Here is a 16899-nt window from a genome sequence, read left to right as displayed (position 1 = left end):
TAGCCAAAGACAACATTATCACATGTTAGGCCTAGGACGATGGCTGAACGATCAAATACTGTGTAGCATGTCCTTCCATATCCCTGATTCCTCTCCTCCTGTCCCTCCCCAAAAAGCTTTGGATTGTTCCAGTAAGGGCATCCTGATGTGATCGGCAACTGATAATTTCGAAAGAACAATAAAGGAGCTACAGAATCAAGTGGCATGATTTTCTTTTATTTCATTAGACGTTTTCAACTTCTGTGGAAAATTGTTTTGCAACCTACTATCATTCTTCCACACCATTTTATCTATAGCAAGAAGGATATTTCTTTCCATTGTAAATACAATTTCATAAGAAAAAAAAACCCATCAAAATTCCTGGCACTATAAATGGCTTCCTACATAAGATGCAACCAATTTCCTCTGTCTTTTAAAGGCATCAGGAAATGGAAAAGATTTTTCAGAGTTAGAGATGCTGCTGAATTTATCTTGTAAACAACCTGTTATAAAACTTAGGGGTTTTCTTTTAGTAGTCATGATTATGCCATGCTGGAATGCCCTAGGAATATACTGGAATTGAACATGGTGGTTCGCCAAGCGATTAGTCATTATTATACAGTAGTCCTTATCCGATACAGCATTTTGTCATGCTGCCATGCATTTGCAGAATCTACTGGATCCAGACTCTTCTAAGCCCTCTCCAAGAAACCTTTTGACTACGAACAAGAAATTTATCAGACCACCATCTGGATCCATGGAATTCCAGGGTGAGGGGTGATGGTTCCTGTTCTCCTTAATTTTGCAACGGCTATTTCCAGACACAGTGTGAAAGGAAACCACGTGATAGTTTTAGATAGGTTAAATTGTATTTAAGGTTGTACAGAGTTCTACCTGGGCTATTTACATCAATTCCTAGGCTACTGTGTTTGAACCATGGCTAACAAAGGGAGTAAAGGATATTCCAGAACAATCTTTCCCAACCTGATGTCCTCTATTGGACTACAGCAAAGCTAGGAATCATGTACCACTTCCCCAAGCTGCTGTTGAACTGTAATTCCCAGCATTCTTTAGCATTGGTGATGCTAGTAGGGGGTGCAGGCCCTTACAGTCCAGTACACTGGGGGATGCCTGTGACTCCTTTTTCTGGATTACAGGTCCCATTACTATAACCCAAGAATTGGCCATGATAGTTAAGGATGTTAAGAATGATTGTCTGTTCATCTGGATTATACCAGGCTGAGAAAGCTGTTCTAAAGGAATGTACTTTATTCTTTAATTGATAGCCAATGCTCAACATGTATTTGTGATGGCTGAAATTCTAAATTACCAGATGTAATTATGATGGCTAAGCTGCATTGTCATGGTTACAAATGACAATAACACCCACCAAAAACCTGCCTTTTACATCTGGCAATTTCTAGGGGCACTGCAGATCAGGGCAATGGGAAATGGTAGTACAGCATTCTCCTGGTTGCAGGGAGTATTGTTAGCAGGCACATAGTGAGATTCATTGTGTCCTGTTGGGACTGCTTTTCTCAAGGCACCCTGACATTTCCTGCAATGTCTCAGAGAACTATTAATTGGGGACATTGCCAGACTACCAAGGTAAATTGGGGGAGTCATGTTCAGTCATTAACTGGTGTAAACATGAATCCTCAACAGTTAAAACATCTTGTAACTGCTGATCACTGATATATCTAGCCAGTACTGAGGAGCGTCTTTGGTAATTTCACTTTGCTGATCAGGCCTTCATTCCAAGCTTGGCATTGGATTAGTGAGGAAGAAGACTTTGAGAAGAAAAGCTAACCAACCCTAGCTGTACTTTGGAATTCCGGTCTCCTTGTAGATACATCATCTCACCATGATGAAGTTTCTTCAACAGAATTTGAAGAACTGTAGGAAACAACAGATGAGGTATATATGTTCCTTATCATGTGAAGAGGGGACGTGACACTCTTAGACAGGCCTACAATTTAAGCTTTCTCATTTTGTTGAGTTTAATAACATCTGCATTATGGTTGTCTCAGTCCCATTGCTTGTCACAATGAAAATCAATAAATATATTTTTTATAAAAAATAGGCTCATTAAAAAATCATTAACCTACCATTAAAAACTAGCATATCTAATTACTTCCATGACAACAATCAGTCTATGGGCCCTGATTCAGGACAGCAAGTAAGTTCCACTGAAATCTGTGAGACTTCAGGCTTCTACTTTCCAAGCTTGAGCTCTAACAGAGCCAAGCCTCCAAGGCCTTCATGAATTACTAGAAAAGGGGTGAAAGAGAAGAGGAACCTACGGACTGATCCCAACTACACCAGGGTCAGAAACGTCAAATTGTCTTCCATTCTTATTTCAAACTGAGCTTCTCCCAGACTGTTCTACTGAAGGGTCTTTGCAATAACCAGAAATTAAAAGGGCCTTCTCTGGGTTCTGGGAATTCTTTTGGTTAGTCCTCAGTAGTGTAGAACCATTGAATCACTTGTTGAACAGTGAGTCTGTATATAGACAAACCCCTTGATTCAGTGGATCTGCTTTATTTAGGACTAAGCAGTGTGATTTGGCTATTGAGTGCACAACAGCAATTACTGCTAGACCCTCCCCCCACAAACCTGAAAATGGATGAAAGGAAGGAATTGCTTAACAAAAAATAGACACAAAAACAAAGAAAACACATAGGGTATATTTGGGCTATTGCCAGTACTACTGTGTAATGCCCACTAATCAATGGGGTCCAACACCCAAGTAAAACTCAATCTCCCCTGCTTTAGTGCAGCAATTTCAGCTTTCAGTCCTGGGAGGTATGAGAAATGTGGGTTCTTCTGATCAATTCTTCATTTTCCCGTTAAGACATGATGTAGACCTCCAGTAGGCTGGACACTGCATGCATCCTGTAGAAGATGCCGAAAGGAAGGCAGATGTCCACAATGGCAGCCCACATGGCAGAGCCATAGAAATTGAGTTCTGTGACATTATCAAACTGTGGTCGGGCTCCAAATGCTGGCATGATCCAGAGCTGTTTGAGAGAAACAAAAAAGGAGTGGGAGCAAAATATCAGCAAGAGAAGAAACAAAAGGCACAGAAGATTGCACTTCTATATGGGGGCCTGCCTAAGGGTCTTTTATCAGCCCCATCATTGTTACAAGCCTATTTAGTAGGAAACGGGAAAGGGCCTTCTCAATGGCTGGTCACAGGGTGTAGAATTCATAGATGAGAAGCTAAGGTCAGCCATCTCTCTGCTCTCTGGCTGGAAGAGCAATATCTTTGTTTCACTAAGGACAATGAGGGCATGAAAATATTTGGGCTCAATAACATACTGAAACCAGCTCTGGATGTTGTGGCCTAATGTCCGGCTGGTGCTATGGCCCCAATGCATTTGATTTTTCTTCATTTCTTTCTCCCACCACCCCAAACTAAATCTCTAAAGCACTGTTTCTCAAACTGTGCTCCTCCAGGTGTTTTGGACTTCAGTTCCCAGAAATCCCAGCTAGCTTACCAGTTGTTAGGAACTGTGGGAGTTGAAGTCCCACAGTTTGAGAGATTCTGCTCTAGAGAGCTTTACATAACTCCAAGTCTGGTTTTGGTGGAAGAGGCTAGGGCCTGTAGTGATGAAGAGAATTTACTTCTTCCCAATTTTGTGGACAGAAGCAGATTTCCCATGGTGGACTTAAGTAAGACCAAACACCACGGCCATAAAGGAGAATTCATTGTCAGAACAGTAAATCTTAGTACTCTTTCTTAAGTATTGAAAATTACATGGGGAAAACATAACAAAATATTTGCTGAAAACGTCAGTATAGGCATAAACAAAATGGCTTCACTTACAATCACATTACACAGGAGCAGGAATAAGGCACTCTCCTTTAAGAATCTTCTCCTCCAGTTCATTTCTTTGTGGACTTTGACCGATTGCTTTACTTCAGACGAGGTCTGAATTGCTACCCCTGGAGATGTAGGGGATGGCAAGGCGCTCCCACTTTCAGGGACACGAAGGGATACGGCATTCATGTTGACAAAAGTGAGCCCAAATATGTCCTTCTCCTGAGAGTCAACTTTGTTATCCTTTTCTATGGGCTGCCGATGGAGGCCTTCAACAACAAAGATGTTCTGGAAAGTGTGCTGGGCAATCATCAGCAAAGAATAGCTCAAGTTGAGGGCATTTATAGCGTCCCTTGGTGTGCTGGCTACTGTAGCCACAATAGAATAGTAGGAAATGGCATATTGTCCCAAGGCTGCACCCATTAATAGGGCCACATCCAAAGTCCTAGTGGGGTTCTTGTGGCGGTCCATGTCTCTCTTGTCAAATCTATAAACAATGGAGCCTCCAATTGAGACTATGGACATCAGGCTCAGGCAAACAATGTTGAAGATGTAGTACATAGTGAGCACCTGATCAGTCTTTGCTTTAGTTTTATTCTTTGAATTTACCTGAACCTCATAGACAACCAGGACAGCTATACCTGTCACCAGCATCAAGATCCCGGCAACAATGCCCAGAAAATAAGTCCTTTTGAAAAGCCTGAATTTGAGCTGGTGAACATGGTTGGCATGGTGGTCTATGATGCGGCCGACATTCTTCCACATGACATAGACCATGGCAGAAGCAAAGAGACTGTACTCGATATTGAAGGGATATAGCCAAAAATAGCCATTTTGGAAGATCTTGCAGAGATTACTGTCACAAGGGCAAGAGCCTGATGAACTACTTCTAAATCCAGCTGCACAGAGAAAAGATAAACAAATTATGGTTAACAAGTTTGAAGGGGAGTAATCTAGCTTCAACTTAAAGATTGACTGGTGAACGCTGTACATGAGATTGGCTTCAATTTAAAGATTGACTGGCGAACGCTGTACATGAGATTGGCTTATTGACTGTGATATATATTGTTGTTTTAATTGTTTAACTGTTTAACTGCTGTTTTCATATGTTTATTGTATTATTGTGTAGGCATCAAATTGTGCCATTTTGTAAGCCGCCCTGAGTCCTCCCTCGGGGGTTGAGAAGAGCGGGGTAGAAGTATACGAAATAATTAATTAATTAATTAAATAAATATTTTAGTTTACGTTTTCATGGATTTCAATTTACTTCATTGGAGTCGACGGTATCGGCCTTCGATACCGTCAACCACGGTATCCTTCTGAGACGCCTCGCGGAAATGGGCCTTGGGGGTACTGCATTGCAGTGGCTCCAGTCGTTCCTTGAGGGTCGTTCTCAGAAGGTGTCTTTAGGGGGCACCTGCTCGACTCCGCGGCCATTGTACTGTGGAGTCCCGCAGGGTTCAGTTTTGTCCCCTATGTTGTTTAACATATACATGAAGCCGTTGGGAGAGATCATCCGGAGTTTTGGGGTGCGATGTCATCTGTACGCAGATGATGTCCAACTCTATCACTCTTTTTCACCTGCCACTAAGGAGGCTGTTCAGGTCATGAACCGGTGCTTGGCCTGGATGAGGGACTGGATGAGGGACAACAGATTGAAACTAAATCCAGACAAGACAGAGGTACTCCTGGTCAGTCGTAAGACCGAACAGGGTACGGGGTTACAGCCTGTGCTGGACGGGGTCACACTCCCCCTAAAAGCACAGGTACGCAGTCTGGGAGTTCTCCTGGATTCATCACTGAGCCTGGAACCCCAGGTTTCAGCGGTGGTCAGGGGAGCATTCGCACAATTAAAACTTGTGCGCCAGCTGCGTCCGTACCTTGGGAAGTCTGACTTGGCCACGGTAGTACACGCTTTGGTTACATCCCGCTTAGATTACTGCAACGCTCTCTACGTGGGGTTGCCTCTGAAGACTGCCCGGAAGCTGCAGCAAGTACAACGCGCGGCAGCCAGATTACTAACGGGTGCTGGGTACAGGGAGCACACCACTCCGCTGTTACACCAGCTCCACTGGCTGCCGATTAGCTTCCGAGCACAATTCAAAGTGCTGGTGTTAACCTATAAAGCCCTAAACGACTCCGGCCCTGTTTACCTCTCCTAACGTATTCTCCCCTATGAACCATCAAGACCACTAAGATCGTCTGGAGGGGTCCTGCTCTCGGTCCCACTGCCTGCACAAGCACGGCTGGTGGGGACGAGGAACAGGGCCTTCTCGATGGTGGCCCCTCAACTTTGGAACTCCCTGCCATTAGAGATCAGAACTGCCCCCTCCCTCATGACGTTCAGGAAACTAACAAAGACCTGGTTGTGGAACGCGGCATTTGACAACTGATTTAATTCTTTGCCCACATGAAAGGAGGAGGATGAATGGTATTGTGATGGTGTTGGACGATTTGGCTCTTTTAACTGTGATGATAATGTTTTAATGTGTATGGTGCTGATATTTTAATCGTGTTATGAAGTGGCATTGTGTTGTTATTGTATATTCTTTGTATGTTAACACATGTTGTGAACCGGTCCGAATCCCTCTTTGAAGGTGAGAGGGTCGGTATATAAAACCTCAAAATAAATAAATAAATAAATAAATACATACAATTCAGTAGAAAGTGGATGAAAAAATATATAGGGAATTTGGATAAGAAAACAAACACAGACACAAAAAGATCAACATCCACATTGTTGAAACAGTAGTGAAGTGGGAGTTATTTTTTTAGAACCACTTATATAATACTTTAAGAGCTTCCAGGGTCCATGTGTGTTTGCATATTTATTATATTTTCATCCTTCCACAGCAGGAGATCAGAGCAGCAGATCTGGTTCTCCTTCCATTTTGGTCTTCTAACAGTGTTCTAAGGTAGGTATAGCTAGGACAGGGGCATGTATGTGAGAGATAATCCTGGTCAGGAATGGGAAACAGGGAATTCTAAAGTATGCAACATGTGAGCTTTCAGATAGTGTTGAACTGAAATTCCCCTCAATCCTAGAAGACAGGCATGTAGCCGGGGGGGGGGGGGCTTCAGCCCCCCCCCCCCCGAAATTCTCATGGTGGTTCGCGAAAAGGCCTTACTGGTGCATGTTTATTCATATCATGATCTGATCACCATACTCAATATACCCCATATGCATGCGAGTATTGGGGTAATGATACAAAAGGTTTGCTAGGCTAGACCCTCTTTCACTCAGACTCAGCCCCCCCAAAACTCAGCCCCTCCGAAACCCCCCCTGAAAAAAATTCAGCCCCCCCCCCCCCGAAATGAAATCCTGGCTACGGGCCTGCTAGAAGAATGGCCACTAGTGAGATATGATGGAGGATTCAGTCCAACAGAGAGCCACATGTTGCTCATCATTTCTTTAGGCTTCCTTGGGATTCAAAAGGGAAAGATTGGGAGTAGTTGCTGGGCCAATACAGGTTCAAATCTTTTGTGCTCCAGTCCTTCTCTGCAAGGATGGGTGAAAAACTGAACTGAAGAATCCTAGTTTTACAAAAGGTTTGTTCTGTTGGAGCCAGGCAACATCTTGTGTTTATATGGTAAATGTAAAGGTTTTCCTTTGACATTAAGTCTAGTCATATCCGACTCTGGGGGGTGGTGCTCATCTCAATTTCTAAGCCAAAGAGCTGGCATTGTCCATAGATGCCTCCAAGGCCATATGGCCAGCATGTCTGCATGGAGCATCATTATCTTCCCACTGAAGCAGTACCCATTTATCTACTCACATTTGCATATTTTCCAACTGCTAGGTTGGCAAAAGCTGGGTCTAACAGTGGGAGCTCCCCCAGCTTCCCAGATTTTTAATCAGCAAGTTCAGCAGCTCAGCAGTGGCAAAAAACTAAACTAAACCAAACAAATCCCATGTATCTCTTCTCAGTTGGAAATTTTCCAGAGACAGAATAGATGTAGGGCTTGAGAAAGGACAACCTGTATTTCAATTTTACTCCACAAAACTTTGATTGACCAAAGCTTTTAAAAATCTGCTCTTTGTATAAGCAAAGAAATAAAAAACAGGATCCTTACTATTATTAGTAAGAGTAAAAGGGGCTGTGTTTTAAATTTAGTATCATATTGCTTAAACCTCACAGTGGTCTTTCCTGAGCCACGTACCCATTCTGTGTATAGTGCTTGCATTTTGATTCTTGGACTGAGCCTTGTGAACTGACTCATCAGTCACAGCCGACATCCACACTGCTAGGTTGGTGGTCAAGGTGAGCATCAAGCCACATCTGTAGGAAGAGAAAGAAGGGTTTTGAAATGAAGGAGAAGCTCTGTTCACACCTGGATTAAAAAAGGAACCATCACAGTAATCTCCCATGAAACTCCATTCTAAGGAATGCTAGGCCTGGCTCATCTCCTGCTGTCCTTTCTCCAGGAAGCAAAGACTTCTTTATTGAGGTAGTGCTTTGGGTCTCTAACTGGCAGCTGAACATGGGGCTTTTAATGGGCAGGTGCTGTAGCTTTTTGTTGATGTGCCACTGAAAACAATGCTGGGGCTTGGTAGGTTCTTAGGTCAAGGTTATTTTTTCTTCCTCCAGAGTTTAAAGGCTCATTCTAGTTCTGTGTTTCTCTTGGGGAATATGGTAAGACTGATATTCCAGTTCTACCACTTTTAGTTTAATTATCTGAAGAGCAAGTTTGATTAATACTATAATTTGATATTAGTTTTTTGATCTTAAAAATACTGTGCTTTCTACCACTCTGATTCCTTTTTTAATAGATTTAATACATTTTATTGAGTGAAGTTAATGGGATACAAAATATAAAAAAGTGAAACATCTATCGATAGCCCAATACATCTGATACAGGTATGTTGTTCCTCCATATGCATTGCAATATTCTATCCAATCTATCCATCCTTGCAGTTCAACAGAAAGATGAACATATTGGAAGGACTCAGTTTGGTGGTCTAGGTACTCACCTGGTAAGATCCAGATGCACGTGGGTGCAGTGTTTGGCAGAAACCCAGAGAAAGTAAGTCTAGAAAGAAACAAGTAGATATTTTAAAGTTACTTGTCAAGCTACCACACATAACAACAACAATGCTCCACAAAATGCAGGAATAAATAAGAGAGAAGCAAAAGTGAAGCAAAAACAATCTTGAGACTACATCCAACCACATTTAGTGACTTTTTGTTTATTCAGCCAGTCCATGGTAGAGATGTGATGCTAATCATTTAGCATCACACTTACTTCTGACAATAATTATGGATGGAATTATTGAGCAGCGGCCTCTGTGAACAATGGGGATCTGTTTTTCTCTCAATTGGGAAGCAGCAAACATTTGTGCTTGTGATCATTGGTCTCATACTTTCCCCTGTCTCTACTGGAGAAATGGATATAGCTGGAAGCCTTGCTTAGGGAAGCAAGGTAACCACAGAGGCAGGAGGGAAACTTTAGATGGGAATCATTTTCTCGGTTGCTTGGATTAATTGTTTGTGGCAGTGATACTAAAATGCTGCAGTGCAATTACTGAGAAATTTGTCCATACATAATACAATGTTTTCTGTAAGAGTGTGGCTTTCTATGAACCGCATCACATTTGCTGCTGGAATACCTCATCCCATGGGGGAAGCGTCCACTGCCCAAACTTCCCCCATTGATCTTTATGCAACATGGGAAGCTTTCCATGTTGCTGCCACAGTGGGGAACAGGCTTATGTTGCTGAATTCAGCCCTGTTTGCTGAGACCATATTGTTTGAATGTAGTCCAAAGGAAAACAAACAAACAAAAAAGATCAGAGACTTCAACTAACTTTATATTATATAATTATATAATAATTATATACTGTAGAGAGGAATAAGGAAAATATTACTTTCCTGGTCCATAAAATCCCCAGCCAGGATGCCCAGTGGTAAGGGATTGTGGAGCTTACATGCGGAGGAGAGACAAAGGTTGCCCACCCCATCCATAGAAGCATACACTACTAATCTCTGTTTACCTAGATCAACGGGAATATACAAACTCACCTGTACGATTACAAACAAAGCTTGCACAATTGGGTACATGATTCTGATGGCTGATAAACAACGGGCGAAGCTGGAGTAATATCCTGTCTTAAATACATCCATCACTAGCGTGAGGACTGCAAACAAGACCAAGCCTCCTGTTTAAGAAACCAAATGTCATTATAACTCATTGCAAACATGCAATTCAGACATATCAAATATAAATTTTATATTACAACACAGCCATGAGTAGATAAATCTTTTAAATCAGTAGCCAATGGTGTTTGTTCATACATAAACCACCATTTTGCTGAAACTGAACATATATTTTATGATTTCACAGCATCATCACACTCACATAAAGTGGAGCATATGATTTTTAATGTCCAGCCTTAGGCAAATACAAAGCCTGAACTCATGGTGAAGGTTGATTAATATTCTATTTCTTTGGACCGGGATTGCTAGCACTTGGGACTTCCAGGTGTTTTGAACATCAGAGCCCATAAACTTTTGCCAACATGGCCAATGGTAAAGATTATGGAAGCTGCACTCTCTACTATCTGGAGAGCCAAAAGTTCCTTGCTTTTTCTATGAAGGGAAATTCAATATGACCAGAGCTATTTCATGTTTTGTACAGGGATACATAAGGAAGGCATTGAGGTCTTAGTAGCAATTTCCGGAAATGGAATTGCATCAAATCTTCTTCTAGAAAGAACATGCCATCTGCTTATTTCTAGCTTCTATGCTCTTTGCAAAGCACCGTGAAAGAGCAATGCTTGTGAGAAGGCACACATATGATTAAAGCTGGAGAGTGTGCTGGATCTAAGATTTCATTGGTGGGCCCTTTGAACATCCATCAAATAGATTTTTAAATTCACTGACTACTGCCAAATCCTATGGATATTTCAAATATGACTTTATATTGAATTTCCCCTCTTGTTCATTTGTAGCTCATGACATTGTGTCTCATGAAGAACTGAACTGAGATCTTTTTGTAAAAAAACAAACAAACCCACAGATAAACAAATGCAACTTGGACCCTTACAACTATGAAGGACCCTTATGGTTATGAAGCACCTCCTTCATGCATTTCACCCATGTGAAGAATATTCATATTTTACTTTGTCCTCCCTTTCCGAATCTCTTACCTCGAAGCCAGATGGGTCCTGCATGGTTGTCCTTACAGGGAACAGCAGCCTGACGCTTGGAGGTGCCAAAGATGTAGAAGAGCATCCAGGCAATATTGATCAGCATCACAACAGTGAGCATAAAAAATACATCATAGTCATGCAGGTTGACATCTTGGAATGCTCCACCACTGATCAGGGTGCAGGCTAGCAGCACCAAGTTGACGGCCAGGAGAACTGAAAAGACACGTCCCCCTTTCTTCCAGATTTCCTTGGAATTGTGGGCCAAGGGAGGTGGGAATTTGTGCTGGCTGGTGGGACTTAACTGATCTGGTCCAAAGCTGTCCTTTTGAATGGAGCCCACGACAAGTTCTTCATTTCTGATCTCATTGTCTTTCCAGACAGATACTTCAGTCATGATTAAACAAGGATGGATGAATTCCTGTAGCATGAATGGGAAAAGAGGAGAGACAGCCCACTGAATAAGGACAAAATGTAATATGGCGTTTTATCTCAAACAGTCGAGATTGCACTCAGGCATGGGAGGTAGAGCTGATAAAATGACTACAAATGCCTCCCCCCCCCAAAAGTAACAACAAGATTTGCAAAAATGTACATGGAGACAAACTCTTGATAAAACCCGATTTGAAATGTTTTGCTGATCTTAGTACATAAAATTTCATTTTGGTGTCTCTTTAAAAGAAAAGTCCTGGAAAGATGTATTGTACTTCCATTCCTTTCATCCTTTATTTCCAATAGTGTCATTTCTCATCACAGTGACTTTTGAGGAACGGATGAGAAAAGTGCTATTTACTTGAATTTTTAAAAGTTGTGCGCCTCTACACTTTCCTAGAGCTTTGCAATTCAGAAAGCGGCAGGATGGTCTTAAATTACCTGGGATGCTCTTTAGCTCTTAAGATGGTCAACTGTAGCTCACTTATGATCTACCAATACAGCCCTCCAAGTTCTTAACAAGCATGCTAGAAGAGGAGCCTCGACAGTTTGGAAAGACCCTTTGCAGTAACATTATCAGCAATGCAAGCTTCTTAACTCTTTCACTTCCTCTCCAGGAGTGCATGCCTACTCACAGGTAAACCCCCTTGAGGTCAATGTGAGTTACTTGCAGGTAAATGCATACATGAGTTACCAGCTTGGGCTGTAGTCTTATGCACACCTACCTGCATGGAAAGCCCTAGCATTTTCCTCAGGGTAAATGGGGATAGGATTGCACTGCTAGTATTAGATCTTTCCTCCAATATTCAGCATTTTGGAAGTAGAGGCAAAGAGAGACAAACAGTCATCATAGGCAAAAGCCATTCCACCCACCTGTTTTCTGCCTGCAAGTTGGCTTTCTGTTCTTCACACCACTGCTTTTGCACAGGCTGCCTCTTTTCCCAGCTCACAATTTCCCAGGGATTTATATCTGTCCGGATGCCTTTGTGATTTACACCATTGATGGGGCCGACAGTCCGACCTCATAAATGTCTCAATAAGACTCACATAATCCATTTTGTGTATGAGCTGGTTTTAGGGAAGAAAGCATGAGAGAAAGAGAGAGATGTAGGTTCAAGGTCACTTCTTGGGGAAAAGGCAGGGAGCTCTTATCACATACCCTTTAAGCAGATTTTAGTAGTGGTCCCAGGCTTTTCATTAAAAGGAGCACAACTTGGTCTTGCTTTAGCATCTACCTATCGATCCTGGGCTGATAATGAAAACTCACCCGTATCCTTCCTTCCTGTGGTGTGCTGTGTACCTTTAAGAAATTGAGGGCTGTACTTTTAACCATTGAACCATGTGTTTCGATGCTGCTAAAAAATAGCTGATTTCTGCATGCTTCACAGCATTATCACCTCTTCCCATATAAAAAGTACCACATTTTTGTCCTTTAGTATATCCAGCTCTGCCATTAGACAGAGTGAGAAAACAACTTCTGTGCAGATGGGGAGGTGGTAGCATGACTATTTCTCCCATGGATATTTCTCTCTGTTGGAAGATGGAATTGTGTTGGGTATCATGCCAAACTTTTCTTAAAACTGGACTCAATCAAAGAAGCCATGATCTTGAGTTTGCAAGACATGAACAACACTGTTGATAACAAGGTGGAATGGAGTTGAAGTCAACTTGATGGCAATTAACAATAACAACCACCACAACAACTGCTACCTCAAATGTAGTTGAAGACACTAATCCATCACTGGTGCTGAATTAAAATTCAACTGACTGTCCAGACAACTTTTGGATATGCAGGAGAAGAAACACAGCATTTTGTCCTTTGACTCAGACTGAAAACTGTCTTGGGTTGTTCCTGTCCTTATGATACCACCTGGAAGATCATCTACCTACCCATCCTATCAGCTGCAAGACCTGTGGGGTCAATGTAAGGGTTGCAGTCAGGTTTTGATGCAAAATTGTGAAGGAAAGACAGTTTTGCTCCACGGAAAGGCAGTGATACATAATGGCTGGAGTACCAGGCTAAGGTAGGGAGATCCAGTTTGAAAATGGAGGTTGATGATAGGAGGAACCATTGAAGAAAAGGCAGGATATATTTGAAATGAAATGAAATACACTTCAGTTTAATCCATAAGCACTTAATTGCAAAGGGTTTGCCTCTGGGAGATGGGAAAATGTTAAATGTGTGGAGCGAGAGGAGGAATTCAAAGACATTGCTGTGTCAGTCTGGAATATCACTATGCAAGAGCATTTTGTAGCACCTTGTAAACTCACTGAAGAGACTAAAGTGGCAACATAAGCTTTTGTAGTCCAGGTCTACTTTAGCCTATCTTGCTCCTGTCCATTTAGCATTAGCTTGATAGGCTGATCTCAGCAACTGAAGCTTTTTTACTGTAATGCAGATCATTTCCACCAGCTACTGACTGTGGAGCAAGCCTGCAAAGCCACAGCTGCAGAGGCAAATTTAAAAGGCAAATTCCATTTTTTTTGCCTTCAAGGGAATGTTGATTATAATTTTGAAGAAGTTTAAATGTCATGGTTGACAGGGACATTGTGTTCCTCTTAGGAAGGAAGTGCCCATAAAGAGCACTGGAAATAGATCATTAAAACAGCAGAGATAAAAATCAAGTTCCTCTATTTGTCTGATTTCTTCTTTTCTCGTTTTCTTTTTTTAATGCTGCCATTTCTCATAGTGGTCATGATGCCTAAAGTCCTCAGTTTTCAAGGAAGCCTTTCCAACTATTCAAGCCTTTCCAACTTTGTCATTTGTAAGATTTCCCTCAGGGAGATAGGGTGAGATAAAAAGTAAAGTTTTGTATTATAGATTTATTATATTATCAGCAAAATATCAAGCAACCAACTCAAGGATGATTGGTAGTCAATAGCATTCCAGTGAAAGGTCCATGAAATTTAAGTGATGGGTGGAGAAGTTTCATTTCCTTTACTATTGTATGACCTCTAGCTATTTTTGACTTATGGCAACCCTAACACAGTATTTTCTGGGCAAAATTTATTCAGGGGGTTCCTTTTGCATTCCTTTAAGGTTGAGAGAGTATGATACGCCTAGGATCAAACCTGGGTCTTCAATGTGCAAACCCTTATATTAGCTCTCTCCAATTAAACAAAGTGAGGAGTGAGTGATTTGTATATGTGTAGTAGGAATAACAGAGTGAGGTCTGTGCATCAAATAGAAAATATGTCTATGTCAGAGTTGGCTTGCCATAAGAAATTCTGAGCTCCAATGGTTTCTAGAAATCTGATGGAGACCTGGAATCTGAAGGTACAATCTCTAGTATACATGTAAACCAATTTTATGTCACAAAAGACATCACACGTCTCCTGCGAAATCCTCCCACGGAACTAGAAACCTGGGTGAGCACTGAAATAACTGAAAACTTATCCTTATCGGAAGTGGGGCCCATTCCCACAATACTATGGTTAACTTGGATAGGAAGCAAATACACTGGACCCTTGGTATCTGATGGAGTTTGATTCCATGACCACCCTACCCAAATCAGTGGATGCTTAAGAACCACTATAAAGGCGGTCCCTGAGTTAGAAACATCTGACTGACAAATGACTCATAGTTAAGAACCGGGTTGAGGAAACAGAAAGTGAGAAATCTACTCATCAAGAGGGAAATCCACTACTGAAAGAGTTATATTGGGGAAAAGGAGTTTCAGCTGCAGCTTTTTCACCAACCCTTGTTTTCACAACAAGCCAAATTTTTCAAAACCCAATTCTCACAGAGACAGAAAGTGAGGTGAAATCTTCTGAACAGGGACACTGATAAGCAAAACAAGCCCCACAGGAGTGTTAACATTTCTCTATCCCTATGCTATGTTATGTATGTATGTATGTGTGCTTGTCTATGTGTTTGTATGTGTTGTTATATATAGTAAAGGTAAAGGTTTTCCCCTGACATTAAGTCTAGTAGAGTCCGACTCTGGGGGTTGGTGTTCATCTCCATTTCTAAGCTAAAAAGCCGAAGTTGTCTAGTGACACCTCCAAGGTCATGTGGATGCCATGACTACATGGAGCACCTTTACCTTCCTGCTGGAGGTACTCACATTGATCTACTCACATTTGCATGTTTTCGAACTGCTGGGTTGGCAAAAGCTGGGGCTAACACTGGGAGCTCATGCTGCTCCCAGGATTCGAAACTGTGACCTTTCGATCAGCAAGTTCAGCAGCTCGGCAGTTTAACCCACCCCACCACTGGGGGCTCCTATGTATATATGGCTGGAGTTACACTTAAAAAACGTTTCTGTTCACATACAAATTCAACTGAAGAACAAATCTACAGAACCTATCTTATTCGTAACTTGGGGATTGCCTGTATAGAATAGCATAGGAAAATGCTGTCCCTTATATAAAATTGCAAAAATCAAGTTTTCCTTTGTTTTTTGGAATATTTTCAAGTATTCCCTTCGCGCAAATATTTCTAGAAATGTGAGTGTCAGAGTCTGAACACTAGGTGGCGCCAGAGACTCAGGTATTTTCAAGAAACCAGAAAAGAGGGAGTTGTTGGTCAGCTGCTCTGCTACTGTTAGAGATCCAGTTCAGACATTAGTCCAAACATTCATGTTTTAGGGATCAACCGAAGACTTTTGAATATGTGTGTGTAAAGTGTGAAGACAGCAAGTAGTTGTTTGAAATCAGAGGCCTAATACAAATACTCCTGACAATGTGGCATTCAGTGAAGCCAGGAACACATAGCAGTCCCAAAGGTAACATGTGAAACAGGCCAAAGAGCCATTTTGCATGCCATTTTTAAAAAAATGTGTGTGCCCTTAGATAACGGACCCCTCTACCTCCATATTCAATCTACAGGAATATGTTTTGTTTTCATCAAGCATTCACTGGGAATCAAATTCTTGGAGGGTTCCCCAAACAATACAAATTTCCAAATACAGCACACGCATAAATTAGATATATCAAATCAAATCAAATCATTTATTTTGGTCATTGACCAGCACAGAAAATTAGATATACATTAACGGCTCTTTAAATATTAAGCTCCTACCTAATATTTTGTACCCAGAGACAGTACACATGGGAGCCTACATTTTATGATGCCTATGCAAAGAATGCTGTCCACGTGCTTGTGTCTGTAAATTTCAGTGTCCACACGCATGTGCTCAGTAGTCCAATATTCACTGAGGAGCAATGCAAATCTTATTCCTTAGCTCAGATTTTGCCCTGAAATTCAAGGGCCTGAGACAGCCTTTACGTGGAAACTCTATATAAAAATACTGGATGAAGGTCAGAGTTTCAAAAGAAAATTTGGGAAGTCAAAAATCTTCAAAATGCTGATGTTCAAGATTTGAAGGAGACCAAGTACAAGAAAAAAAATACTTAAAAGAAACCCCGAGTTAGCTTTAGACATCTTCTAACAGCATGAAAAGATAATATGGTCTATTGTCCACTTTTAGGAAGTGCAGGCAAAAAAAAAAAAAAAAACCCAACTAATTTTACTTGGGTTTGCTGAGGAGAAGTAAACAAATACCAGGGTGAAGAG

At 41.5% G+C, this 16899-nt stretch overlaps 1 protein-coding gene and 1 long non-coding RNA gene across 4 annotated transcripts in view; one reads left to right on the top strand and one right to left on the bottom strand.

The window, feature by feature from the left end:
• Positions 1–5: 5 nt before the first annotated feature.
• The window catches only part of OTOP2 (otopetrin 2), a 71009-nt gene continuing 54115 nt past the window's right edge, over positions 6–16899 (bottom strand). Inside the window, exons 2-8 of one of the 3 annotated variants that reach the window (XM_060764721.2) lie at positions 12255–12449; positions 10950–11370; positions 9823–9959; positions 8775–8833; positions 7964–8082; positions 3809–4701; positions 6–2999 (exon numbers count right to left, since the gene is read on the bottom strand). In XM_060764721.2, the coding sequence (XP_060620704.2) occupies positions 2829–2999; positions 3809–4701; positions 7964–8082; positions 8775–8833; positions 9823–9959; positions 10950–11346 (1776 nt within the window). In that variant the 5' untranslated portion in view covers positions 11347–11370; positions 12255–12449 and the 3' untranslated portion in view covers positions 6–2828. Of the gene's footprint in view, positions 3000–3808; positions 4702–7963; positions 8083–8774; positions 8834–9822; positions 9960–10949; positions 11380–12254; positions 13919–16899 lie in introns of those variants that run through there. The other 2 variants (XM_067463782.1, XM_060764720.2) reach the window with 2 other exon arrangements.
• On the top strand, positions 8743–11485 carry LOC132768643 (uncharacterized). The gene is made up of 3 exons (XR_009630734.2): positions 8743–8827; positions 10957–11062; positions 11330–11485. It is a non-coding gene; the product is annotated as an uncharacterized lncRNA (long non-coding RNA).

Source organism: Anolis sagrei, chromosome 2 (genome assembly GCF_037176765.1).
Source record: "Anolis sagrei isolate rAnoSag1 chromosome 2, rAnoSag1.mat, whole genome shotgun sequence".
NCBI classification, from domain to species: Eukaryota; Metazoa; Chordata; class Lepidosauria; order Squamata; family Dactyloidae; genus Anolis; species Anolis sagrei.
The sequence above is the reverse complement of the archived record's forward strand: the minus strand, read 5'-3'. Positions and strand labels throughout refer to the sequence as shown.